The sequence below is a fragment of the Penaeus monodon genome, chromosome 26 (genome assembly GCF_015228065.2).
Source record: "Penaeus monodon isolate SGIC_2016 chromosome 26, NSTDA_Pmon_1, whole genome shotgun sequence".
NCBI lineage: Eukaryota > Metazoa > Arthropoda > Malacostraca > Decapoda > Penaeidae > Penaeus > Penaeus monodon.
In genome coordinates this window covers 33900128-33921033 of record NC_051411.1, presented here as the reverse complement: position 1 = coordinate 33921033, position 20906 = coordinate 33900128, and the positions used below count along the sequence as shown (strand labels likewise).

The following is a 20906-nucleotide window of genomic DNA, read 5'->3' as shown; positions in this document are numbered from 1 at the left end:
AGTTCCGATCATGTGAGTATGATAATCACTTAATTTATAGCCTACTTTCTGCTATGATCGCCCATGAACGCCGTAAGGTAGTCTGGTGTGCATGCTAACATCATTAACTATGATTAGATTCCGGTTACGGTCCTGATTACGTTAATCACTTTGCGGTACGGTCATTGTTTTACGTAAATCGATTGCGGTTTCCGGTTCTCATTAACCTACTTCCTGTTTACACCCTCATGTACGTACGTGAGAGGAGAACTAGTGTCCATTGACCATCTACTCTCATGGTATGCAAATAGCACCGAGGGAATGTATCATTCCCAGTCCTTCGGTTGTTCAGTACATAGTTTCCTTAAAATTGATTGAAAAACTGCGTGAAACCCGCTCTACTGTACCATTGCAACACATGTGATACTGGTTTGTATAGAGAGCCTTTACACATGAAAGTCTATTTATCTCATTCATCAGGTCGGACTTGAACTGAGTGCCGCGGTCTGACAAGGATTACCAACACGGGAAAATGTGTCAATTTGGTTCTAAGAGATACTGCATGCCGGTGACCTCTTTCTGAAGGTGAAACAGCCTTCGAGATCTATGGCAAAGCGAGTAAACAGTTTCATTTATCCTGGGCATGGACACTAATGGTACTTTCCTTACCTTCCCTTTAGGACACAAATGACAAAAGTGCTTTACATCTGCACCCGTGCCTGGCCAGAAGAATTTGTTTTATATCTTTTCAGATGTTTTACTATGCGAGAAGTGTCCAGCAACAGGATGTGTGGTTGACAGGATGACATGTTTGAACTTACGAGGGACAAGTAAATGCTTCATACCAATCTCATTTTTATTTTTATTTTGAATGCAAATTCTATAAATGAGATTGTTAACCTTCTCATACTTTACAGTTCTATGTTTGACACTTATAGAACACCCTCTCTCTACTTTTGATCTTATATCATTGAGAGTTATGCATTTGGTCATCAGTCAGCTCTTGTTTTGCAATGTCCTTAAGTATCAATACAGGATGCAGATCCTGTCAGGTTGGCTGTGCGAAACATTCACTGCTGACTATTTCCAGAAAGCTCTTCTACCACTTTGGAGAGGAGAGGGTCGACACTAGGTTAGCCACATGTCCCACCTTGATGTTGAAGAGCAAGGCTGATCACTCAGCTATTCGCATGAGGACAATCTTTGCGGTCATACGACCGTTTTCGTCGAACGACAAAATGCTAGTGACGACACACAGTTTGAAGGCAGACCATGCAGCAGCAACGTGTCTTTCTTTAAAGGTTGGGATTAATGTTAGGTGCTATCGGACTACATCACTGTTAACAAGAGGCTGATGAGAGGATGCACTGATCAGGCCACTTCAGAATTGATATGTCTGTCCAACCATCCAGGATTGCCGCTGGAGTGAGGTAATTGTCAATATTACTGGAAACCCTTCCCTTTAAAGAATTGCTTGGCAGTTTTATCATGGTAAAGATGGTTTCTCTTATGGCTCTGAGTAAAAGAAGATCCATTTGAGATGCAGTTGGTGAGTCAGGAGAGGAAGGGGTCAGTAGAGCATTCTTTCCCTTGGACAGACATTCTTCGAGCCTTTCAGTAATGTCACACCATTGTCCTATGTTAGTAGTCGAGGAAGCGTATATCCAGCTACGTTACCTGCCAGAATCGTGTTCCAGTCTTCAGTCCGGGTTGCCTGGGTGAATATTCCCTGATAAAGTGACGACAGGCATCAAATCATGTCTGCACTGAGAAGAGGGTTTCACTTTTAAAAAGGTCAAAGTGAGGAAGAGATCTTTCAGAAAACACGTTGATGCACATTCTCAAATGTTCAGAGGCTTAGCTAATGTGTTGTTACCTCTGATATCGTATTTCGTGCAATTAGGCATGATGGTCTCTGCAGCCGATGAATCATTGTCTCTTACCATGATGGTGCATGTCTGGCCACGAGCTTGTTGATGAGTTTGGCCAGGAAGCTTTGGCTCATCTGGCAAGATATTTCCAGACTTAGTTTAGGTACACCGTCCTACCGAAGTGGCTGGTGGGATTAGATAGTACATATTTCTGACCAGATACAGAGTGGTTTCTGCTAGAGCCCAACTGATGGTCAGCCCATTGCGTTTCATCCATCTGACAGTAATGTGGGATATCCAGCATTGCCTCAACACATCCACTTACCATGATAAAAAGTCTGGAGTAAGTCCTGGGACTTCTGCAGTTCTCTATCTATTGTTTCAGTTGATGAGGGAATGAGAAGTTCATATGATCGCTGACAGCTAGCTAATAGGTCTAGCCCTGGCATCTTAGGGTGGGATCTGCTTCACGATGTTCATCAAGAGGTGACTGACATGTGGACCAGGATGGTGAGTGTCTGTTTGTTGCTGGAACTGGGTAGCATCCGTAACACACCGTCAACATAATTCGCCTTGTGCTGAGGTTCTGTCACATATCCCTTTGCTTGAGCTTCCATCACAAATCCCGCCTTCTGCTGAGCTTCCGTCGCATAATCCACCTTGTTGCTGAGTATCATCTATGGATAGAACCGCCCCAGGCTGCTACTGTTTGGTGGCTGACACTATGCCTTTGCACTTGGAACAGCCTTTTCTGCCTGCTTGTGCTTAAAGTGTCTATAATGCTTAAGCCTTATGCCTGGTTTTGGCTTTGATTTCTGCCTAGGATAAACACAGAAATCTGTAGCTCTGATACATCGTCGTCCTGTGTCACCTACAGGTCCCAGAGTATGGATACCCACTGATGGAGGAAGTGGTCGAAAGCATAAGCTAAAAGTTTTTGCCAGTTGACCAATTGGACAAGAGTATCTCCTCAGGTGAAAAGAATGTGGCTATATCCTTGATATATATAACTTGTTTATATCTCGACCTTCATTTTGGTGTGACAGTCGATTAAGAGCTTTTGGTTGAATATATCCCGTCTGGTTGTGAATAATAGATTGACATCATGGATCTCACAAAAAGTGGTATACAAAGTACCTATTCTACTAATGACTGTCCCCAGATACCTTGTGAGAAGTATCGAATCTGACGGTGATCTACTTTCGTGTCGTGAGTAGCTGTGTGTCAGCTTTGGCTAATCCTGAACAGACCATTGTTAGCCTTCTGATACTGTACAGTCTCCAACTAAGCGGGATACCCTCTAACAACAGTCCTCAAAGGATTGGAGTCATCCAGTTATACGTGCCACTGACACCACATCAGTCTTCATCGCCGTGATTAGGGTGATTTTACTGGAGATAGAGTTTCCAAAAAAATGCCACTGACAAGAACATTCCCTATATCTGGCTGCCATAACAGCTACAAAGATACAAGACCGGCAACAGTAACACCCCCAGTCAGGACAGATGGGAATCCGCGGCATTAAAAAAAAAAAGTTGATCAGCATCACAAATGTTGGCCAGATAAATAACAGTGGACAAGGTTATGCCTCCTATACATACGAAACTAAAAAGAGCAAGTGATGTAGCTCCACAAATCCGGTTCCATACGACAAAGGAACGGTGCATATCAACACCATGCCAAGGTCACCCATCCGCATCTTTTAACCATAATACCAATTTTATTGATATCATTGTTCTCCATAGTAAGCTAGTAGTACATCTAAGTGATGACATCGTCTTTGCTTCCAACATACCAGACAAAATTTGACAGCCAATGATGGTGGATTCTGCTTTGTCTAAGGTACCAGGGTGAGAGTCAACTAGCCTGGACATACTCTTATTGCCGCCAACTGAGCATGAATGTGTAATGCTCCAACACCATAATAGCTAGTAAAAAATTAGAATTGTGGCCACTGTGTCCCCAGTGACTGCTCATCAGAGTCATAAGCTCACAATAGGATATAGATGAAGTGAGCAAACAGACTGACATTAGTGTATACTGTTGTAAGTATGATCTTCATGTCTTTGTCTAACAGCTTTTGGTTTGGTTAAGGAGTCTAGTACTCTACCAATAGCACTGTCGTGGGTCCCTATCATCTCGCATTGTAGTAAACCCTGATAACTTGAATCCAGTCCGGCAGCAAGAGAAATGAACATGTGAAGATGCCTCATAAATGTGACTGGAGCTACTTTTTGTCAATGTGTATCGGTAAAGACAGCCACCAGCCTACGATCTACAGGTTATGTTCTCAGCTTTCACTAGTCTGTGACATCTCTGGTGCTTGTTCTCTGCTATACATTCATGGCTCAGCTACACACTCTATTCATTGAACACTGCTGGCGTGCACCAGACAGACCAAATCCAATTAGACCATTCTAGATGTGGGTGGTATCGCATTCCTCTGTAATGTCTGCCAGGAAAACTGGAAAGTTCAGTGGCCACAGGTCAACCCCATTGATCATCAGTATGGCACAATAGCAAAGTTTTATAAAAGATATCTGGCTGCAAAGCAAGAGTCTCATAACTAGAGTGTGTGTGTCAACATTCAGGTACATGGCAGAAGATATTAGTAGGCTGTCACTGTTATCACTGTTTTTCTTATGGCATCGAAACCCAGAGCGAAGAGAAAGGTCTCTTGCTCAAAGTTAAAGCTAGTACAAAAGTCATAGCTCAAGAAATGCTATGAAAAGAGTTGGCTGGGATCACTCCTTTCAATCAAGTGTCGCAGTACACAAACACCAGTGTATGTACACTGGGTGGTGTGTAATATGTTTATCCTCTGAAGGAGTAACGTCTTTTGTGCCCTGTCTTGAAATCGTTGGAAGGCTGAGAAACGTCCGCCACATTTCATCTTGCTGACTCTGTATCTCTTCTTTGGATGCTTGATGTGATCTGTCGAGGGCTAAACTGCTTTCTAGATTTCGATGGAATGATGGTCAGCGATACCAATAACGCAGTACACTGTTGCACTTTGACGTGGATCATTCTGGCTTGACAGAGTGACATTATGGCATGGGCTTCAAGACAGTCAGTCAAAGCGAGCTCTACACACTCATCACACTAAAGGATGTGGAATTAGAAGAGTGTGAAAGGGGAAACGGACAAGGGAAGGAAAAGACTGTCAAACATTAGATCAAGTACAGGGCTGAGGCCAAGCTCAGATGGGTGATTTCCCCCACTTTGATCGATTATGGATTAATGGTCAAAAGCAAATACATGTCGTGCTAGACATCTAAAGTCATGACGCACTATAGGAAGTACAGTGAAGGTAGTGTGTGAGGGTGCTTAGTTAGGAGTTAGTTTGCTATACGTCCATATATCTACACGATTAGTGATATATAGAAAGGTTTGTTAGAGTTGGTGTAGGGGGGAGGGGGGTTTAAGGTAGGGTTAGAGTTAGGGGAATTTTGATTCCAAGAGAAGAATATGTATGCATTTGAGAGGAACCAACAGGTTGTCAAAGTAAATGTGTGGGAAAGATTTTTGCTACAGAATGTTAGGCTTCAAGGGAGGATAGGTGGGGAAAGCAAGGTGTACCGGTGCATCAAAGCATGGGTGTGTTCCATGATGGTCATTATAAATGACTCACAGAAAGTATATGGACAGAAAGTATGATCCTCTATTGGCCTGGCTTACAAATAAGTCACCTAGTTCAATAGCGACTCGAAAGAGACATCAGAGATGAAAGTAATCCTATTCGATATGGAGGACAGGGCTGGATGGAGGGGAGGCTTGCCTGATATTTTGTGAGATCCAGTGCCAACATCTGAACTGATGTAGATGTAATTGAGGAAACATTAATTTTTTCACCAACTATTTGTTTTAACTGGTCCTGGATTTATTACAAAAATAGGCAGAGGCTCTTTTAAGAAGTAAGGGCTGATCAGTATGATTGGGGTGCCCTCATTTGTCGCAATAACTGTTACAGGCTGTACGTTTTAATTGAAGTGCTTGTTACATTCAGAATATCCGCCATGGTGAACACATTTGTAGGTATAAGTTCTTGAGGTTTTTACGAAATGGGTGTATAGGCAGCTCTTAGGATTGTAGCTATGAAACATTGTATCATATCTGAAATAATCAATAGGGGGATGCATGGGTATAAATAGTAGAGAATGAGTACACTAGTCGGCTCTACAAAGCACAAGCGTGGGTGTTAGGAAGTGGTACATGTGAAGCAGGAGAAAAAGGACTGGAAAGTGGTCCACTATAGGGAGTAGTGGTCTAGAATTGACAATGGAATCTAATGGAGAGAAGTCAAGCAAGAAAAAAAATTATTGCGTAATGTCCAAAGTGTGTAGGGTAAGTGAGCAAGCCCAGTTAAGAGAAAGGGTGAAATAAAATAAAAAAATATGATATATGTTTCCAAAGTTGAAATAATGACGGGTATGGAACTAGGTTGTTTACTTCAATGGCAGCTGTGATCGCCTAACAGCACCAACACCTATTTGTAGGGCTGGGAAGGTAAATTACATTCGCTTGTACTAGTTTATTTATCCTATTATTATAGTATTTTTTTTATAATTTGATAGCATTCAAAGATGTGCTGTGTGAATATTATTAGTTTAATAGTATATATGTTTAATAGCATATATGGACCCAGGTGGCCCACATTATTACATTTCACATTGTTTGTGTGTGCAGCGTTTACGTATGAGTTCGGACATGAAGAAATAGGATGAACATGCGTAAATTGTATTTCATCAATAATGGAGGAACAAAGGAGAAACAGAATTGGTTTTTTTCTCCAAAATCATTGAAGTATTCCATTCGTAAACAATTCCAACAAAACGGGTGAAGGCTGCAGCAAACAGTAAACTACACCAAGTGAATCTCTCTCACTCATAAAATTCCAATCCTAGGAAATTTCCCGCCCAATAACACTCCAGCCTGGAATATCCACCCAAGAGAACTCCCACCCAAGTAACACACTATGACAAGCATAACTTACCCACCTAGTATAACAACCCACACGAAGAACTCCAGGCCTCGTAAACCCCAACACTGCGTCAAGTGAAATCCATAATTAAACAATAAATTTCAAGCACGTCAAATTCCATCTAAGAAGTAATGAAACAAAGATGTTCACATCACTCAGCAATGGCAGTAATACAACGTCAGTTTTGGCATAACAAGCAATGAACAGCTTTTTTATCAAGTACAGTTGTTTATGGCTGCAGCGCCGGTAAGCATTGATTCTCTCCAGCAGTCAAGTGTGATATTAAATGTTCATCTACCGACAACATTCAAGAATACAGGGACAGAAGTGGCAAGCAGAGGACAACAGTATTTCACCATAAGGTTATTTACATGCCAACTAGTGTCTGTAGCATAAACTGCTGACAGAGGGTAATTGTTTATTTGGTGGGTAACTGGTATCTGTTGCCGTAACTGGTATATTTATATTGCTGTTTTGTTTAGTCATTGTATTCATTATGAGTTTTTACCTAATGAGTTGAAAACCCTGAAGGTTAGATTCTTGCATGAGAATGCTGATTCAGGAGATGTACCTACGTAAGATCTCATAACTAAGACTGAAAAAGTTATAAAATATGAAGTTTTTATGTCTGTGAGACATTCTTTTGAGTGCAACCATCTGCTTAGAAGAGTTTTTACACTGATTATAAATAATGTTTAGATGATTTAGAATTTATCAAGTTAAGGAAGCTAGGACCTTCACGAGTAGCCAAGTTTGAAGCTGTAGAGAATGCATTATGATAGATATAAGCTCTAGAGCCCTTCTAACATACCAAAGGCTTTAATTTAACCATAGAGAAAGATCAAACAGTGTTTTTGTAAGTTGCCATAAGTACTAGGAGTAGTGACAGTCTAATGTGTTCATTGTTTTTTCACATCAAACAAGTAAGAAGAATTACCGAGGAAGTTCAGTAAAGTAGATTTAGAAATGATAAGGTCAAAAATGAAATTCAATAGCAAAACTAGGAGAATCTAAGGGGTTTGATAATAAGCTTTTAATCGGCAGAAATGAAGATTCGAGAGAAAAGGCTAACCTTGACATGAAATGTTAGTAACCTAGGAATCCTAAGCTATTCATGCTTTTTCCAAAGGTTAGGGTAGGAAGTTGAGGGTTAGTTATGTAACAGATAAAATTGTTCAGGGAAAACAGAAGAAAAGGATCTATTCAACATTGCTGAAATTCTTTGTGCTAGGCAAATTAGTGACCTGCTTTCCTAGGCCTGAACCAGAAGTTTTCAGAGTGACATAGGTTCAGTAAATCAATGTGGGGTTAAGTCTTTGATACTTAATCCGAATCAAAAACTAAACTTCAGCTAAAGAATGTAAATTATCTAAGCAAGTATAGAGATGGAGAGCAAAAAAAAAAAAAGAATTTATAAGTAGTTTATTAGATACCACTCAAGCCTACAGACAAAGCCTAGAAGCTATTAGACAAAGATTTGGTAATGGACCTTTGTAATTGCTATATAACAAGAATGAAATTACATGAGTGGCCAGGGATTCCTCCTGAATGATTGGACCAGCTTTGATAAGTTTTCTGATTTCTTGGAGACATGTATGACGCGATGGTAATATTCATTATTTGCTGTACTAATTATCCCAAGAGAACCGGAGAATGTTTACAGGAATTGTCTGCCACATTTCCTATAGTTGAAATATGAGTACATTTGTAGATAGAGAGTTATATAAAGCCAGTAAACTTGATGATGTAGTGAGATGGCTTATTATATTCAGCAGAATTTCCCTTTCACAAGTTTTGTGAAAAAAGAAGCTTCAAAGGCATGCAGATCAACAACTTCAATCCTGCAGTTCAAGGTAACGGTGTTAGAGTGTATGTAATTGTATATGTATCAAAATCAAAAATAAGTGCAAGGTCAGTCCAAGGCTTTTGTCACAGAAAACCATTGAAAATTAATCATAAAATGAGTGACGTGTTGATTTGCTTACCATTTTGGCAGTCAGCTACATAATGTTTAATAATTGTTATACGTTTTTGATTCGAAAGACAAAAAGCATTTTGCTTGATAGAGGTTGTCCAAAGGACCCATGGAGAACGTGTCGAGATTGTGTATTTCATCAATACTGGAGAATAAAGGAAAAACATCAAGACTTTTTTTTTTTCTCCTGTTTCATTCAGTAAACAAATTCCAACAAAAATGGCGAAGCTGCTGTGACAGTGATCTGATTAAGAATGATAAGGTCAGTAGGTGGAGAGGAAGCATCGTCGGATCGGCCGCGGGAGTTAGGTGATAGAATTCACCCCAAAGAGTGTTGCATCAGTTAAAATCACCACTATGAGGGACAGTTGGCTGGGTTTGGGGATTATGAGTTTCAAAGCAACAAAGTCAATGGGGTGGGAAGAGGAGTGACGAAGAAAGATCTAAAAGATGGGGGTATCAGGACAAGTGGTCTGTAAGTAAGGTAATGACCATAAGTGTTTTCGGATGGATAAGCTATACAAGACACAGGGAGTTTGAGGGAGAAACAAAGTGGGTAACTGGAATTGGTATACGAGGATGTTTAAGGAAATCTCTTGGAGAAAGATAAGGATGGGTTATAGAGAAAGGTATGATGAAATCAACCGTTCAAAATTAATCAGGGCCTAGGCCCAAGACAGGGGAGATCTTCAGCATTGGGTCCAGTCCTTGCATCCTAATCCCCCCCACGACCAACAACGGGTATGGAATTGTGGGTGCCTGCCTGTCCAGAGATGTAATATCATATTGATGTGATCAGAAACTGTAGAAATGTTCAAATCTGTAAGCCTAAGTTCTTATACAGGCCAAGTCAGTTTGGCTCTTGTGACAACCTCACCTGTCTGATTTAGAATCACTGCTGTGATGTTAGCTTGGTAAGCTAACAGTATTTATTTATGAAACTCGGGTCTCTATGAATAGGCCTTTTCAGCAACTGTACACTTCCAAGATTTATTTTTTAAACCGTGCCACACACTTTTGCTAGTACAACCGACTGCCTACAACCTGTCCACGACTAAGGAGAATCCTATACCTTTCTTTTAAAAACTTTATCTTTGTGCTAACTCCTACAATTTAGAGCAAATATTGTATCAGCACACTCCTGCAACCTGAAGGACCCAGGTTGACATCTTCATAATCAATGTGGGTTTAAGTCATTTGATACTTAATCGAATCAAAAACTAAACTGTCACTGAAAGATGGATATCTAGCAAGAGCAAGAGATGGATCTGTTAGAACGGAAACCGCAAGTATTTTTCCCATGTTGAGAGTTTACCTTAGTTCGATATATGAGTCAAATGTTTACAATACATGTTGGAGAATCTCACAGGGGAAGTAAGCTAGGGTGAGATAAGGAAATGAAGGGGGAGGATAGTATCAGGAGGGGTATCAGAAGGTAGAGAATCTTAGGGGAAGGGTCAATAATTGTGACATAAAGGATTGCACTGTCTTCTCCACAATCTGACCACACTTTTTGTTTATAGATAGGGCCTTTTGCTAGGGAGATAAAGACAGTTCCGATACAAAGTATGAGGTTGGATGAGGTTTACACAACTGAAGTTGCCAGAGATCAGTCAGGATTGATTAATGCTATAGACTTGGTTATTCAGAAGTACTGAACGAGACGGAAAGATCAGGTTGCTATAGACAGAGACTTAACCTACTTGTTTTTCGAAGACTGGAAGAGAAAGTGTTGTCAGAATAAGGAGCTGTGGTGGGATAACACACAAATCGGTCCCATTTGGCTGGGCTAAAAGGAGTATGTAAGATCATGCACGAGATTAGGATGGTTTAAAGGTATGGGACGTCTGGAAGAGGGAGTAGGGTTGAGGAGGTTATATTATGGGAGTAGACAATAACGTTGTAAAGTAGTATAGGGGAAGGATGGGGTGATGATGAAAAAGCTGTGGGGGTAGAGGTGATGAGTTTGACATGTTGGGAGTGTAGGAATGTCTCTTGAAGACTGAGTGGATATGTACTAGTAAGCATTGAGAGGGGTATAGTAGTTGGCAGTGTTCAGAGTTTGTGCTCAAAGGATAGCTTGGGGTCAGGGCACTGGGAGAATTTGAGTTGGTTGGGCTATTTGATGAAGGGGCAAGCCTCTAACAAAGGTATACCATCTCATTATTGGCCTGGTAAGTCTTTAGGAGTATGTTTGGTAAGAGAAATATTCCACCCCTCCGGGTCCCCCTTGAGGGTTCGGGATAGTCAACTAAATAACTAAAAACAGCAAGATACCATGTCATGGCTCCCTCAGGCCGTTAGGCTGGCACAAAGTCCAGCCTTTCAGCTTTCACACTGCTCACACATTAAGCTAAGTGGTAGTAAAAGAGGTTGGAGGAAGGACGGAACGAAAAAGCAGGAGGAGTAGAAAAAGACCGTTCAAAATTAATTCAAAGGGATGAGGCCCCAGACAGGGGAGATCTTTCAGCATTGGGTCCCAGTCCTTGCCTCCTAAGTCCCCCCCACGACAACACGGGTAATGGGAATAGTGCTGGGTGGCTGCCTGTCACAGATGTAATGCATATTGATGTGGAATAAGAAACTGTAGAAATGTCAAAATCTGTAAGCACTAAAGGTTCTGATACAAGCCAAGTCATTTTTGCTCTTGTGCAACCTGCAACCGTGCTGAGTTAAATCACTGCCTGTATGTTAGCTTAGGTAGCTATACAGTATTTATGTTATGAACTCGGGTCCTCTATGAAATCGGCCTGTCAGCTAACTGTAACTTCCAAGAAATTTTTTTTACTTTGCACACACTTTTGCTGTACAACCGACTGCCTACAACCTCGCCCAGACAGGAGAATCCTATAACTTCTTTTAAGAAACATTTATCTTTGTGTAATCCTACAATTTAGCAAATAGTGTATCATGCACAAGCACCTGCAACCTGAAGACCCAGGTTGGGTGGTATCACACCCAGGTCTTACAAGGCATGTCCTCCACTCATGGCACAGCAGCCTCCCCTCGTTTCCTGTGCTTACAGCAAGAGGCCATCACAGGACTGTCCAGTCCTTAGTCCAACTGAGGCAGCCTTTCACGGCTCTCCCCTTACTGATCTCCAACTTTACTCGTCGCACCTACCATACCTTGGGCACTCAAACCCACAACAATCACTCATAAAGAGATCAGACCCAGTCCTAAGTGGAGTCCCAACCATGCTTCACCGTAACTGGTGACTCCGGAAGAGGAGTACCTGTAGCGCAGACCCTCCCCCCGCAACCTGAAGGTTCTCATAGTTTCTTCACGTTGGGTCACACCAGATCCACAGCCAAGTCCTCGCTCTTTTGCACAGCAGGCTTCTCCCTCATTCCCTGCGCACTTTACACAGCACACACTTTTTTTAAGACGCAGAATCCGCAACCCGAGATCAGTGGACACGATTAGCGACCTAAAACACTCCTCTCTTCTCTCCCTGTGGTGAATTGGCTCTTACTTGGGCGATTCAGAAGCGAAGGGAGGATCATTTACCGGCTAAAGGCCTCTCTACGGGGCGCAAGCGAGGTGCACCAGCGATAATGCCAGAGGCTAACACTGTGACCTCTCGGTCTCGAGGCTATTTGCATGGGCGGATTAAAGAGATGTACCACGCCCGGTCCAAGCAATTCGGGCCGTCGGCTTTTACGCGTCATCTGACGGTGACCGTCCCACCCTTGTTTGCTGCCAGATGCTATTTGCTTGCATGTAGCTTCGTGCCCTCTAAGCCCAATTATTTCCTAATACGATTTTCGTCATTAAGGAATATCTCTGGGCGCACCTTCTGGTGACTGGACCCCATCTTCCGTGGAACCCCACTGCTTAGGACATGGGCAGACCTTTACCTCCCGCCAGGGGAGGGTGTGTACCTGGGGGCCTTAGCGTGCCTGCCTTACGGTGAGCATAGAGTTGCCATTGCTATTTGCTAGGGACCTGGTCTGGCAGACCATCTGAATGAATGCCACTCTCGCGGTTTTCGCGCATAGGAACGTAGGCAGGAAGGAGCCCCATCACTTTGTCAGGCCCTATCCTGGTTCTGTCTAAAATAGCTGCGGCTAGAAAGACACTAACTTCCCGTCCCGCCATAGACCGCCTGGAAAGTTAGCTTCCCTCCCTCCTGTGTGAAATACCTTTGGGTGGCTGTTTTAGAGTGGATGAAGAACTTACTGAACCAGGTACAGACCCCTCTTCTTCTCACTGAGGTGAAACGCCTTTGGGTGAACTGTTTCAGAGAGAAGAGGGATTCACTTTGAAAAGTACAGGTCATCTCCTCCTTCATTGAGGTGAAAAAAAAAAACAAACCCCCAACCTTTGGGTGGTTTGTTTCAGAGGGATGAAGGAAAATGCTGAAAACACGACGCTAGGGAGCTGTTATGTCTCACGGCCATCGGGAAACCCGCCGCTTGTGTGCTTGGCAGGCTGCGAGGTTCTTCGCTATGCTCTCCGTCATCTGTCAGTCCTGTGCGGTAAAACGCTCCGTCTGTCACGCGTTCTCTCCCTGCGTCTGGTTGGACGCCCTCATTGACTTAGCACGCTCTATTGGCTGAGAGAGAGTGGAGCAAGAGAGCACTGTTCTGGAAAGCGAGAGGGGTGTGGAAACGGGGGATTGGGGAGAGGGTCTATATAGGGGCGCCACCCTCTACTCCACCATCATATACTATATCTCTATATCTCTCTCTCTATCTCTCTGAAGCATTTATCTCATCTCTCTTCTCCTATATCTCTCTCTCTCTCTCTGCATGTATACTATATATATAGATATTCCTAGCTATCTATATCTTCTGCTGTCATCTCTCTATATCTACTCTCTCTCTCTATCATATCTCATCTCTCTCTCTCTCTCTAATATATCGCATGTCTCTATCTCTATCTATATCTATCTCTATATCTATATCTCTCTCTACTATATCTCTATCTCTATATGTATTTGCATCTCTCTCTCTCTCTATATATATAATGATTTCCTATATCTCTCTATATATATCTCTCCTCATCTCTCTCATCTCTCTATCTCTATTGCCTGCCTCTAATCTATCTCTATCTATCTCTCATCTCCTCTAGATACCTATCGTCGTCTATTCTATAGCTCTCTATATCTCTCATGCCTCTCTCTATATCTATCTCTACTATTCTCTCTATCTCTCTTATATTATATCTTCTATATTCATATATTCTCACTGCCTGTTATATCTCTCTCTATCTCTCTATTATTATATGTATATTATATATATATATATATTATATGCTGTATATATATATGCATGTTATATATCATGCATGTAATCTATATATTCAACTGTATATATATATGCCATGTATATATATATGCATGTATAATAATATGCATGTATACTATATATATATATATATATATATATTCATATATATCTATATCTCTATATATCTGCCTGAAATATAGATATCTATATACTATATATCTATATATATATATACTTATCTATATACAATAATATAAAATTATACTAATATATAGTATATATATACTACATCATATATCGATATCTCACATATCTATACATCTATATATATATATATATATATATATATTATATATATATATATATATATATATCTATATATCTCTCTCCCACCTCTCTGTAACTCTCTACCTATCTCTACTATCTATCTCTATCTCATTATATACTCACTATATCTCTCTCATCTAGCATATATATATTACACATATATATAATATATAGCTGCTTAATATATATATATCTATATATATATCTCTATATCTATATAAATATATAAATATATAAATATATATATCTCTCACATCTCTACATATAACTAACTCTATACCATCAATATAAATCATATCAATATATAGGTAATAGCTACATCTATCTCACTATCTATCATATATCTATATATATATATATATATATATATATATATATATACAACGTATATATGCATGCATATATATATATATAATAATATATATAATATATATATATATATATATTATATATATATATATATATATATATATTATACACATACATACATACACATATTTATATATATACACATATATTTATATTTTATATTTATATTTATATATTTATATTGATATATTTATATTTATATATAGAAAATTTATACTCATACTGGTTAATTGTGCATTGATTTATGTGCATCACTTTCTGTTAGCTTACCAACGGGTGAGATGCTGCTGAATGAGAGCGGCAGTGGGGCGAGCAGTGACGTGTTCACCCTGGTGGATGGCGACAGCCTGGCGGCGGGGGGTGGGACAACCACAGCCAGAGGAAGCTCGATGCCTCCGCCTGCCCCTGAAATAACGAGCGGCCTGGCCCAGCACAGACGGACGCTGGAGGAGCAATTCAAGACGCGCGTTGCCAAAGACAGCATCGCACTAATCCTTGAGCCAGGAGTCAAGGTAAGTGAAGCAGAAGAGAGGCTGTTGGCCAGGAGGGGCTCAGGTTCGAAAAGAGGTTCAGTTGAGTCGCCGACTTTCCTTTCATATTCAGGTGTTGCATAGGATACTGGGTTTGCTAATATTATTGCATTCACTCTTACAGAAAAATGTAATGAATGTGTGTGTGTTAAAGATATAAACCAATTTAACCTTTGAATTTTTTTACCAGGTGAAAGTGAGAGTGTCGTTCACACCGCCAGATGAAAAGCTGTACTCGACAGTGTTGTTAGTGCGCAACAACCTGACAGTAATAGATAAAGTGTTGGTGAAAGGCAGAGGGGGGAGAGGTTTCCTTAAGTTTGCCAACAGAAAACCTGGCTCGGCTATGCCTCTTGCCTTCAATATTGGGGCCAAACATTTGAAAGACTGTGATAGTAAGTGGCATTGCACTTGTTGCCTGAGTTTTCGTTTTATTTGTGATCATCTTTGTTGTTTGAAACAAATCACCAAATACTTACCTAACCCTTTGCCGACGGGTGGCATGTACGTACATGCCATGGCATGGCTGGATTAATCTGCTGGGGGCATGTACGTACATGCCATGGTGTATGTATGGACATGCCATGAGTCTTTTTTGGTTACAATCATTTCTAACACTTTCTAAAAAAACTACGATTTCTACTCAATGATGCCGCGCACTGATTATTTTATTCAGACTATAGAGCGAATAATGATCAGTCTTGATTTATCAGGATATATGGCAAGTAGAGACTCTAGAAAATAATGATAACTGAAAATACAAGATATTACGAAGAAGCGGCAAGGGATGCTGGTATTGGGCATGAGTGGTCGCACATGATCGGGCGACGATACAAGCCCCCAGCAGCGGGGCCCGGGCCACTATGAATACTACCCGTCGGGAAAGGGTTAAAACTTTATTTGGCATGTCTAGATCAGGAGGGCTTTTGGTTTTTAACAAGTCATTGATTTGTTTTCAGTCTGATTTGTTGTGATTGACATAGAGCACTTTATACTGATCATTTTTTGAAACCAAGTTCATTGTCATTGACATAAATTGGAGATAGAAAGACACTGCACCTATAACCCCACATCTTAAAGTAACCTTTGTCCCACAGATGGCAGAAGCTCAAAATATTACCAACCAAACTTCACAGTGAAGCGTTCCTTTACGGCGCGCAACACTGGTGAACTGCCCGTCCAGGTGTGGGGCTTCAACATCAATGACTTACCTTGTGAGGGCTACGGCTTCAAAGTTTTGAACTGCGAAGGCTTCGAGCTAGCCCCCAATGCTAGTCACAAGGTGGACATCGCGTTCACTCCTGACTTTACCCTGTCCAAGGTACAACAACGGCTAGTCATTCACACCAGCCTTGGGTTGGTGAGCGGGCCCGAGGAGGAGGCTGCTGCACCGAGTGAGAGCCAGGCGCAGCCGGGCCGAGTTGAATATTCCCTGGTTGCTACCGTCCCTACCCACCTGCTCGCACAATGTGGAGCTGCTGTGCCCAGGCCCTCGTGGGAGCCCCTCCTCTATTATGCAATCTTACCTCTGATGGCGGCCATGCTAATTGGGGCCTTGATCCTGGCAGCGCTCGAGGCAGACCATATCCTCAGGTCTACCAAGATTGCCATGACAACCTCCGTGCCCTCCAACGGACATGCGCCGGCCTTTTGATAAGTCCAAAGTGTTCGACTTGAAGAACATTGCGCACCACGAATCCAAAGGTGCACCCCTGAAGAATGGCTATGCCAATGGCCACGCTCAGGTGGAGAGCCTCAAGGCAAGCAGTCCTGTGTGCAGCAGCTCTAGCAACAAGAAATCCACAGCTCCGTCATCCACGGGTGAGATCATTGCAAATGGTAGAAAGTCCGCCTCAGGTGCCAGCTCTTCTAAAAAGGTTGGCAATAATCAGATCACAAAGTTCAAGTACAAAATCCAAATACACAAAACAGTCTGACTCTAAGTTAGGTCCAGCGTCTGGAGAAAGCATCTCTGTTATATCTGACATTTCTGCAAATCAGAACCAGAATAGGAAATCCAAAGGATATAATAACAAAAGCAACAGCAGTAGAAGCTCAGAGTCGCCAATGTCGTGGCGCAGCTTCTTCTCACGAGCTGTGAGTGCAAAGGAGGACAGTGCGATGGGGGCGGCAACGTCCAAGAGCGAGCCAGCCAATCCCAAAAAGTCACCTAACACCAGAAATAAAGAAGAGGCGTCTGTCCTCAAACAGTCGGTTGGCACGGAGACAGATTTGCACATCGAAAACTGCTCCAAGCTCAGAAGACGCACCAAGCCAAGCATCGAGGAGGAGACATCCTCTACAACAACAGAGAGTTCCAACACAGATGAATTATCAATAAGTGAAAGGGTAAGTACTGGGGAAAAGTGTTTTTAAGAAATTACACTAGATATATTTTTAATTTAAGAGGGCAACAACACTGAGTTGCAACAATTTATCTTGTGATTTATTCCTTTCAATTTTAGTTTGGGAAGTACAGTATTTTGCAATTCTTGCTCTTCCCTTATAATCTTTCACCTCTGGTACTTCCTCCTCTTCATCCTTTACCATTCATTCCTCAGTTTCTACCTACTTTGTCCTCCTCATTTTCCTTACTCATGTCTCCTCCTCGCTCTCCAGGACACCCCTTTGAGCAAGTCGTCGGACGTGGCGTCAGCGAGTGGGTCGAGTGGAAAGGCAAACAAGCGGCGCAGCATGCGGGCAAAAGGCGGCAAGGGCTCAGGCATGGAGACTGGGCAGGTCGTGAGCAGTGTGCTAGATGACGAGGTGGGCTTCGAGATCAGCACAAAGGTTAAGGGGCTGAAAAAGCTAAAGGAGTCTTCAGGGCGCAGCAACTTTGGTGGCGACATCTACCAGACAAATACACTGGAGCTGCCCTACACACTGAAGCATGTCCGCCAGAAGGACTCGGACCGCCCCAAGGAGAACCTCAGGAACCCGAAGGGTACCACCAATAAAGTGAGCTGAACATATACACATTTTTTGGCCAATTTTAATAGTTATTTTTGTAGAATATGATTTATTCATGTTTATTTGTTATATTTTGTATTATGCTGTTTAGGCAGGTGTGTAGATTTGGGATGTGTGGATATGTGAGAGAGTTAAGGAGATATCTTTCATGAAACTATTCATCATTTGCTACATTTGCACCATTTGTAAGCAAATGCAATGGGAATATAAGTGAGGTTAATGTCCTTTTGTATATCTTCAACCCTTTGTGTCATGTGTTTACATGTTATATGCATGTTTAGAATGTAAATCCTCTCTGCAAGTCCTCAACCTCTGGGTCCTTCCTTCAATGCAGAATAAAGATTCGGGTGAGAGTATGGGCAGCACAGGGTCATCGCCAGTGCCAAAGTGGGATGAGTCTAGGTCAGCATCAGGTGATGGCACATCGGCCACATCAGCATCAACATCAGGGCTGGCAACCCACAACAAACCTCAGACGCAACCACAACCACTTGCACCAAGGGAGTCATCTTACTCTGCCATTCTGCTCGGCACTGATAAGCAGGTGGGGCTTAGTGATTATACAGTATTTACCCTGCCTCTTTAGTAGAGATTTCTTTTTAGCTTCTTGATGATTTAATTATGCTAATAAATATTCTGGAAAATGTAATCACAGTAATAACAGCCATTGTTATTGATCCCTGTATTATTTCAGTTATATATGACATCTTCCTTGTCTCTTTCCTTTTGTTGTTACTTAATATCAATTGTCAAAACCTTCACTTGTGAAACGGTGGTTACCATGTGTTGTTGCAGAAAGCCAAAGTCACACCATTCATCAAGGTTCCACCGGAGATGAAAAAGATTGAAAAACCCAACTCAGTGACAAGCGCACCGAGTCAGCCACTAATGAGGCAACAGCCGTAACGCAGTCTATTCACATTCCTGACAGCAGACAACTCACATCGTCCAAGGCAGACGTTCCTCACGCATCCTATACAGTGCGCTTGGTGACAATGCTGACAACTAGACGGCTCACAGACCAATAACAGTACCACTCACTGGGACCCCAAGACTCTCACAGTGCTGCCATGAGTGCCAGCTCGCCTGCGGCTTGTGCAAGGCACATAGACTTTGTGAGACATCATGGCCCTATCACAGCTAAGTATGGACTAGGATGCATTTCCCCCCACTTAATGGAGCTCTCTATCTACTCTCTCTCACATTCTCTCTTTCTACCTTTCTTCTCTTCCACTCCTTACCTCAGTCTTAGGAATGAATTTATTGTAGTATAAAAGGAGCCTAAAGCTATCTGCTCTAGACATTACCCAATGACTTAAGTAGATGTGTAATGCCTAAAATTTTTTTGCCGTTATCAAAGTTTCATACTGACAAGTCTGTCTGGTTTCAGATGAGGACTGGCAGTACTGCAACCCACAGGTGGGTGGCTCGCTGTGGTCAGATGGCAGCGCCTACCACAATAACAACATGGGCATGAATGCCAACAGCACTCCACCGCCGAGCTTGTGGGACTCCCTTTCCAATATCTGGTCGCCCCCCTTCTGGTCCAATCAGGGAACGTCATGCCCGCCTAACACACCCTCTCCATGGGGTTCCTCCTCACTTCCCAAGGCCTCAACGCCGCCTGTGATGAGTGACGCCAATGGAGCCGTGTCTAAGGGCTTGGGCTTTGACCCCTTCCACTCGGACAACAACATCTGGTCAGCACCTGGCTCGGGCCACACCGGTGACCTGTGGGCTCCACCAGTGTCCAACAAGAAGGAAGCCTAACTGAGCCAGAAGCTGTGCTGCAGCAGTGTGTCCTTAACAATGGTCATGTGGACAATGAGGAAGAAGAAACCCCCTTTTTTTTTGCGTTAAAAGTTTATTTAGATGGAAAACATGTAAGAGAGGGTGTGGTGTGCCCTCCATTTTCTTTTCTTTCTTCCAGCCTTTCCAGTCATCTCTCATTATCTTTCCTCAACACTCCTTTTTCATTTCTGTTCTGCCTTCCCCTTTTTTCTACTCTCCTCACATACCCTATTCCTTTCTCCTCTTTCATATCCTCCACCTCTCAGCTCTTGTCTCCTCTTTCTTCTTGCTTTTCTCTCCTCTTCAATTTCCTCTCCCTTCTCTCCTTTTCTCTCCCCACACTCCTCTCCTTTGTCACATCTGATAGAAATCTATATTTTTATTTTAAAATGAAACTAGGATGGAAGTAGTTCCATTACTACTAGAAAAAGGCCTTTTACTTAAAAAGTTTACACTTTTTTCGTTCATCAACCGAAGATAATGAATTTATTTTAGTAATAAAACATCACTTTCCAGTCATACAAGAGTAAACACATTTTTTTAATGAGACAAGAAAAACTGATCTCTTTTCTCTGGTCTTGTGAGTGTGTCAGTATGAAAGAAATAATGGAAAGTGTGACTGTGTATGTATGTCTGTACGCGTTGTGTATTGGCTTTTAAGTTGTTTCTTTTGTAATTTGAATACAATAAGTGTCATTTTTTGTTAATGAGAGAGTGGTGTGTCAAATGTCTATGTACAATTTGTTTCCCGGCTTGCAACTTAGGTTTGTTATGTATATGTGATCTTTATGTACAAGTGATGAAGTTTGTATTTGTTAGCAAGTTATATGATTTAAAAAGTGAAAAAGTATACTCGATTTGTTCAGGTTTAGCCTTTTA

General features: G+C 41.8%; 1 protein-coding gene across 1 annotated transcript in view; it reads left to right on the top strand.

The window, feature by feature from the left end:
- The window catches only part of LOC119590102 (transmembrane protein 131-like), a gene marked incomplete at its 5' end in the record, with an annotated part of 20125 nt that extends 1901 nt beyond the window's left edge, over positions 1-18224 (top strand). Inside the window, 4 exon segments of the mRNA XM_037938867.1 lie at positions 15002-15248; positions 15457-15661; positions 16364-17615; positions 17886-18224. Of these exon segments, the coding sequence (XP_037794795.1) occupies positions 15002-15248; positions 15457-15661; positions 16364-16920 (1009 nt within the window).
- Between the last annotated feature and the right edge of the window lie 2682 nt (positions 18225-20906).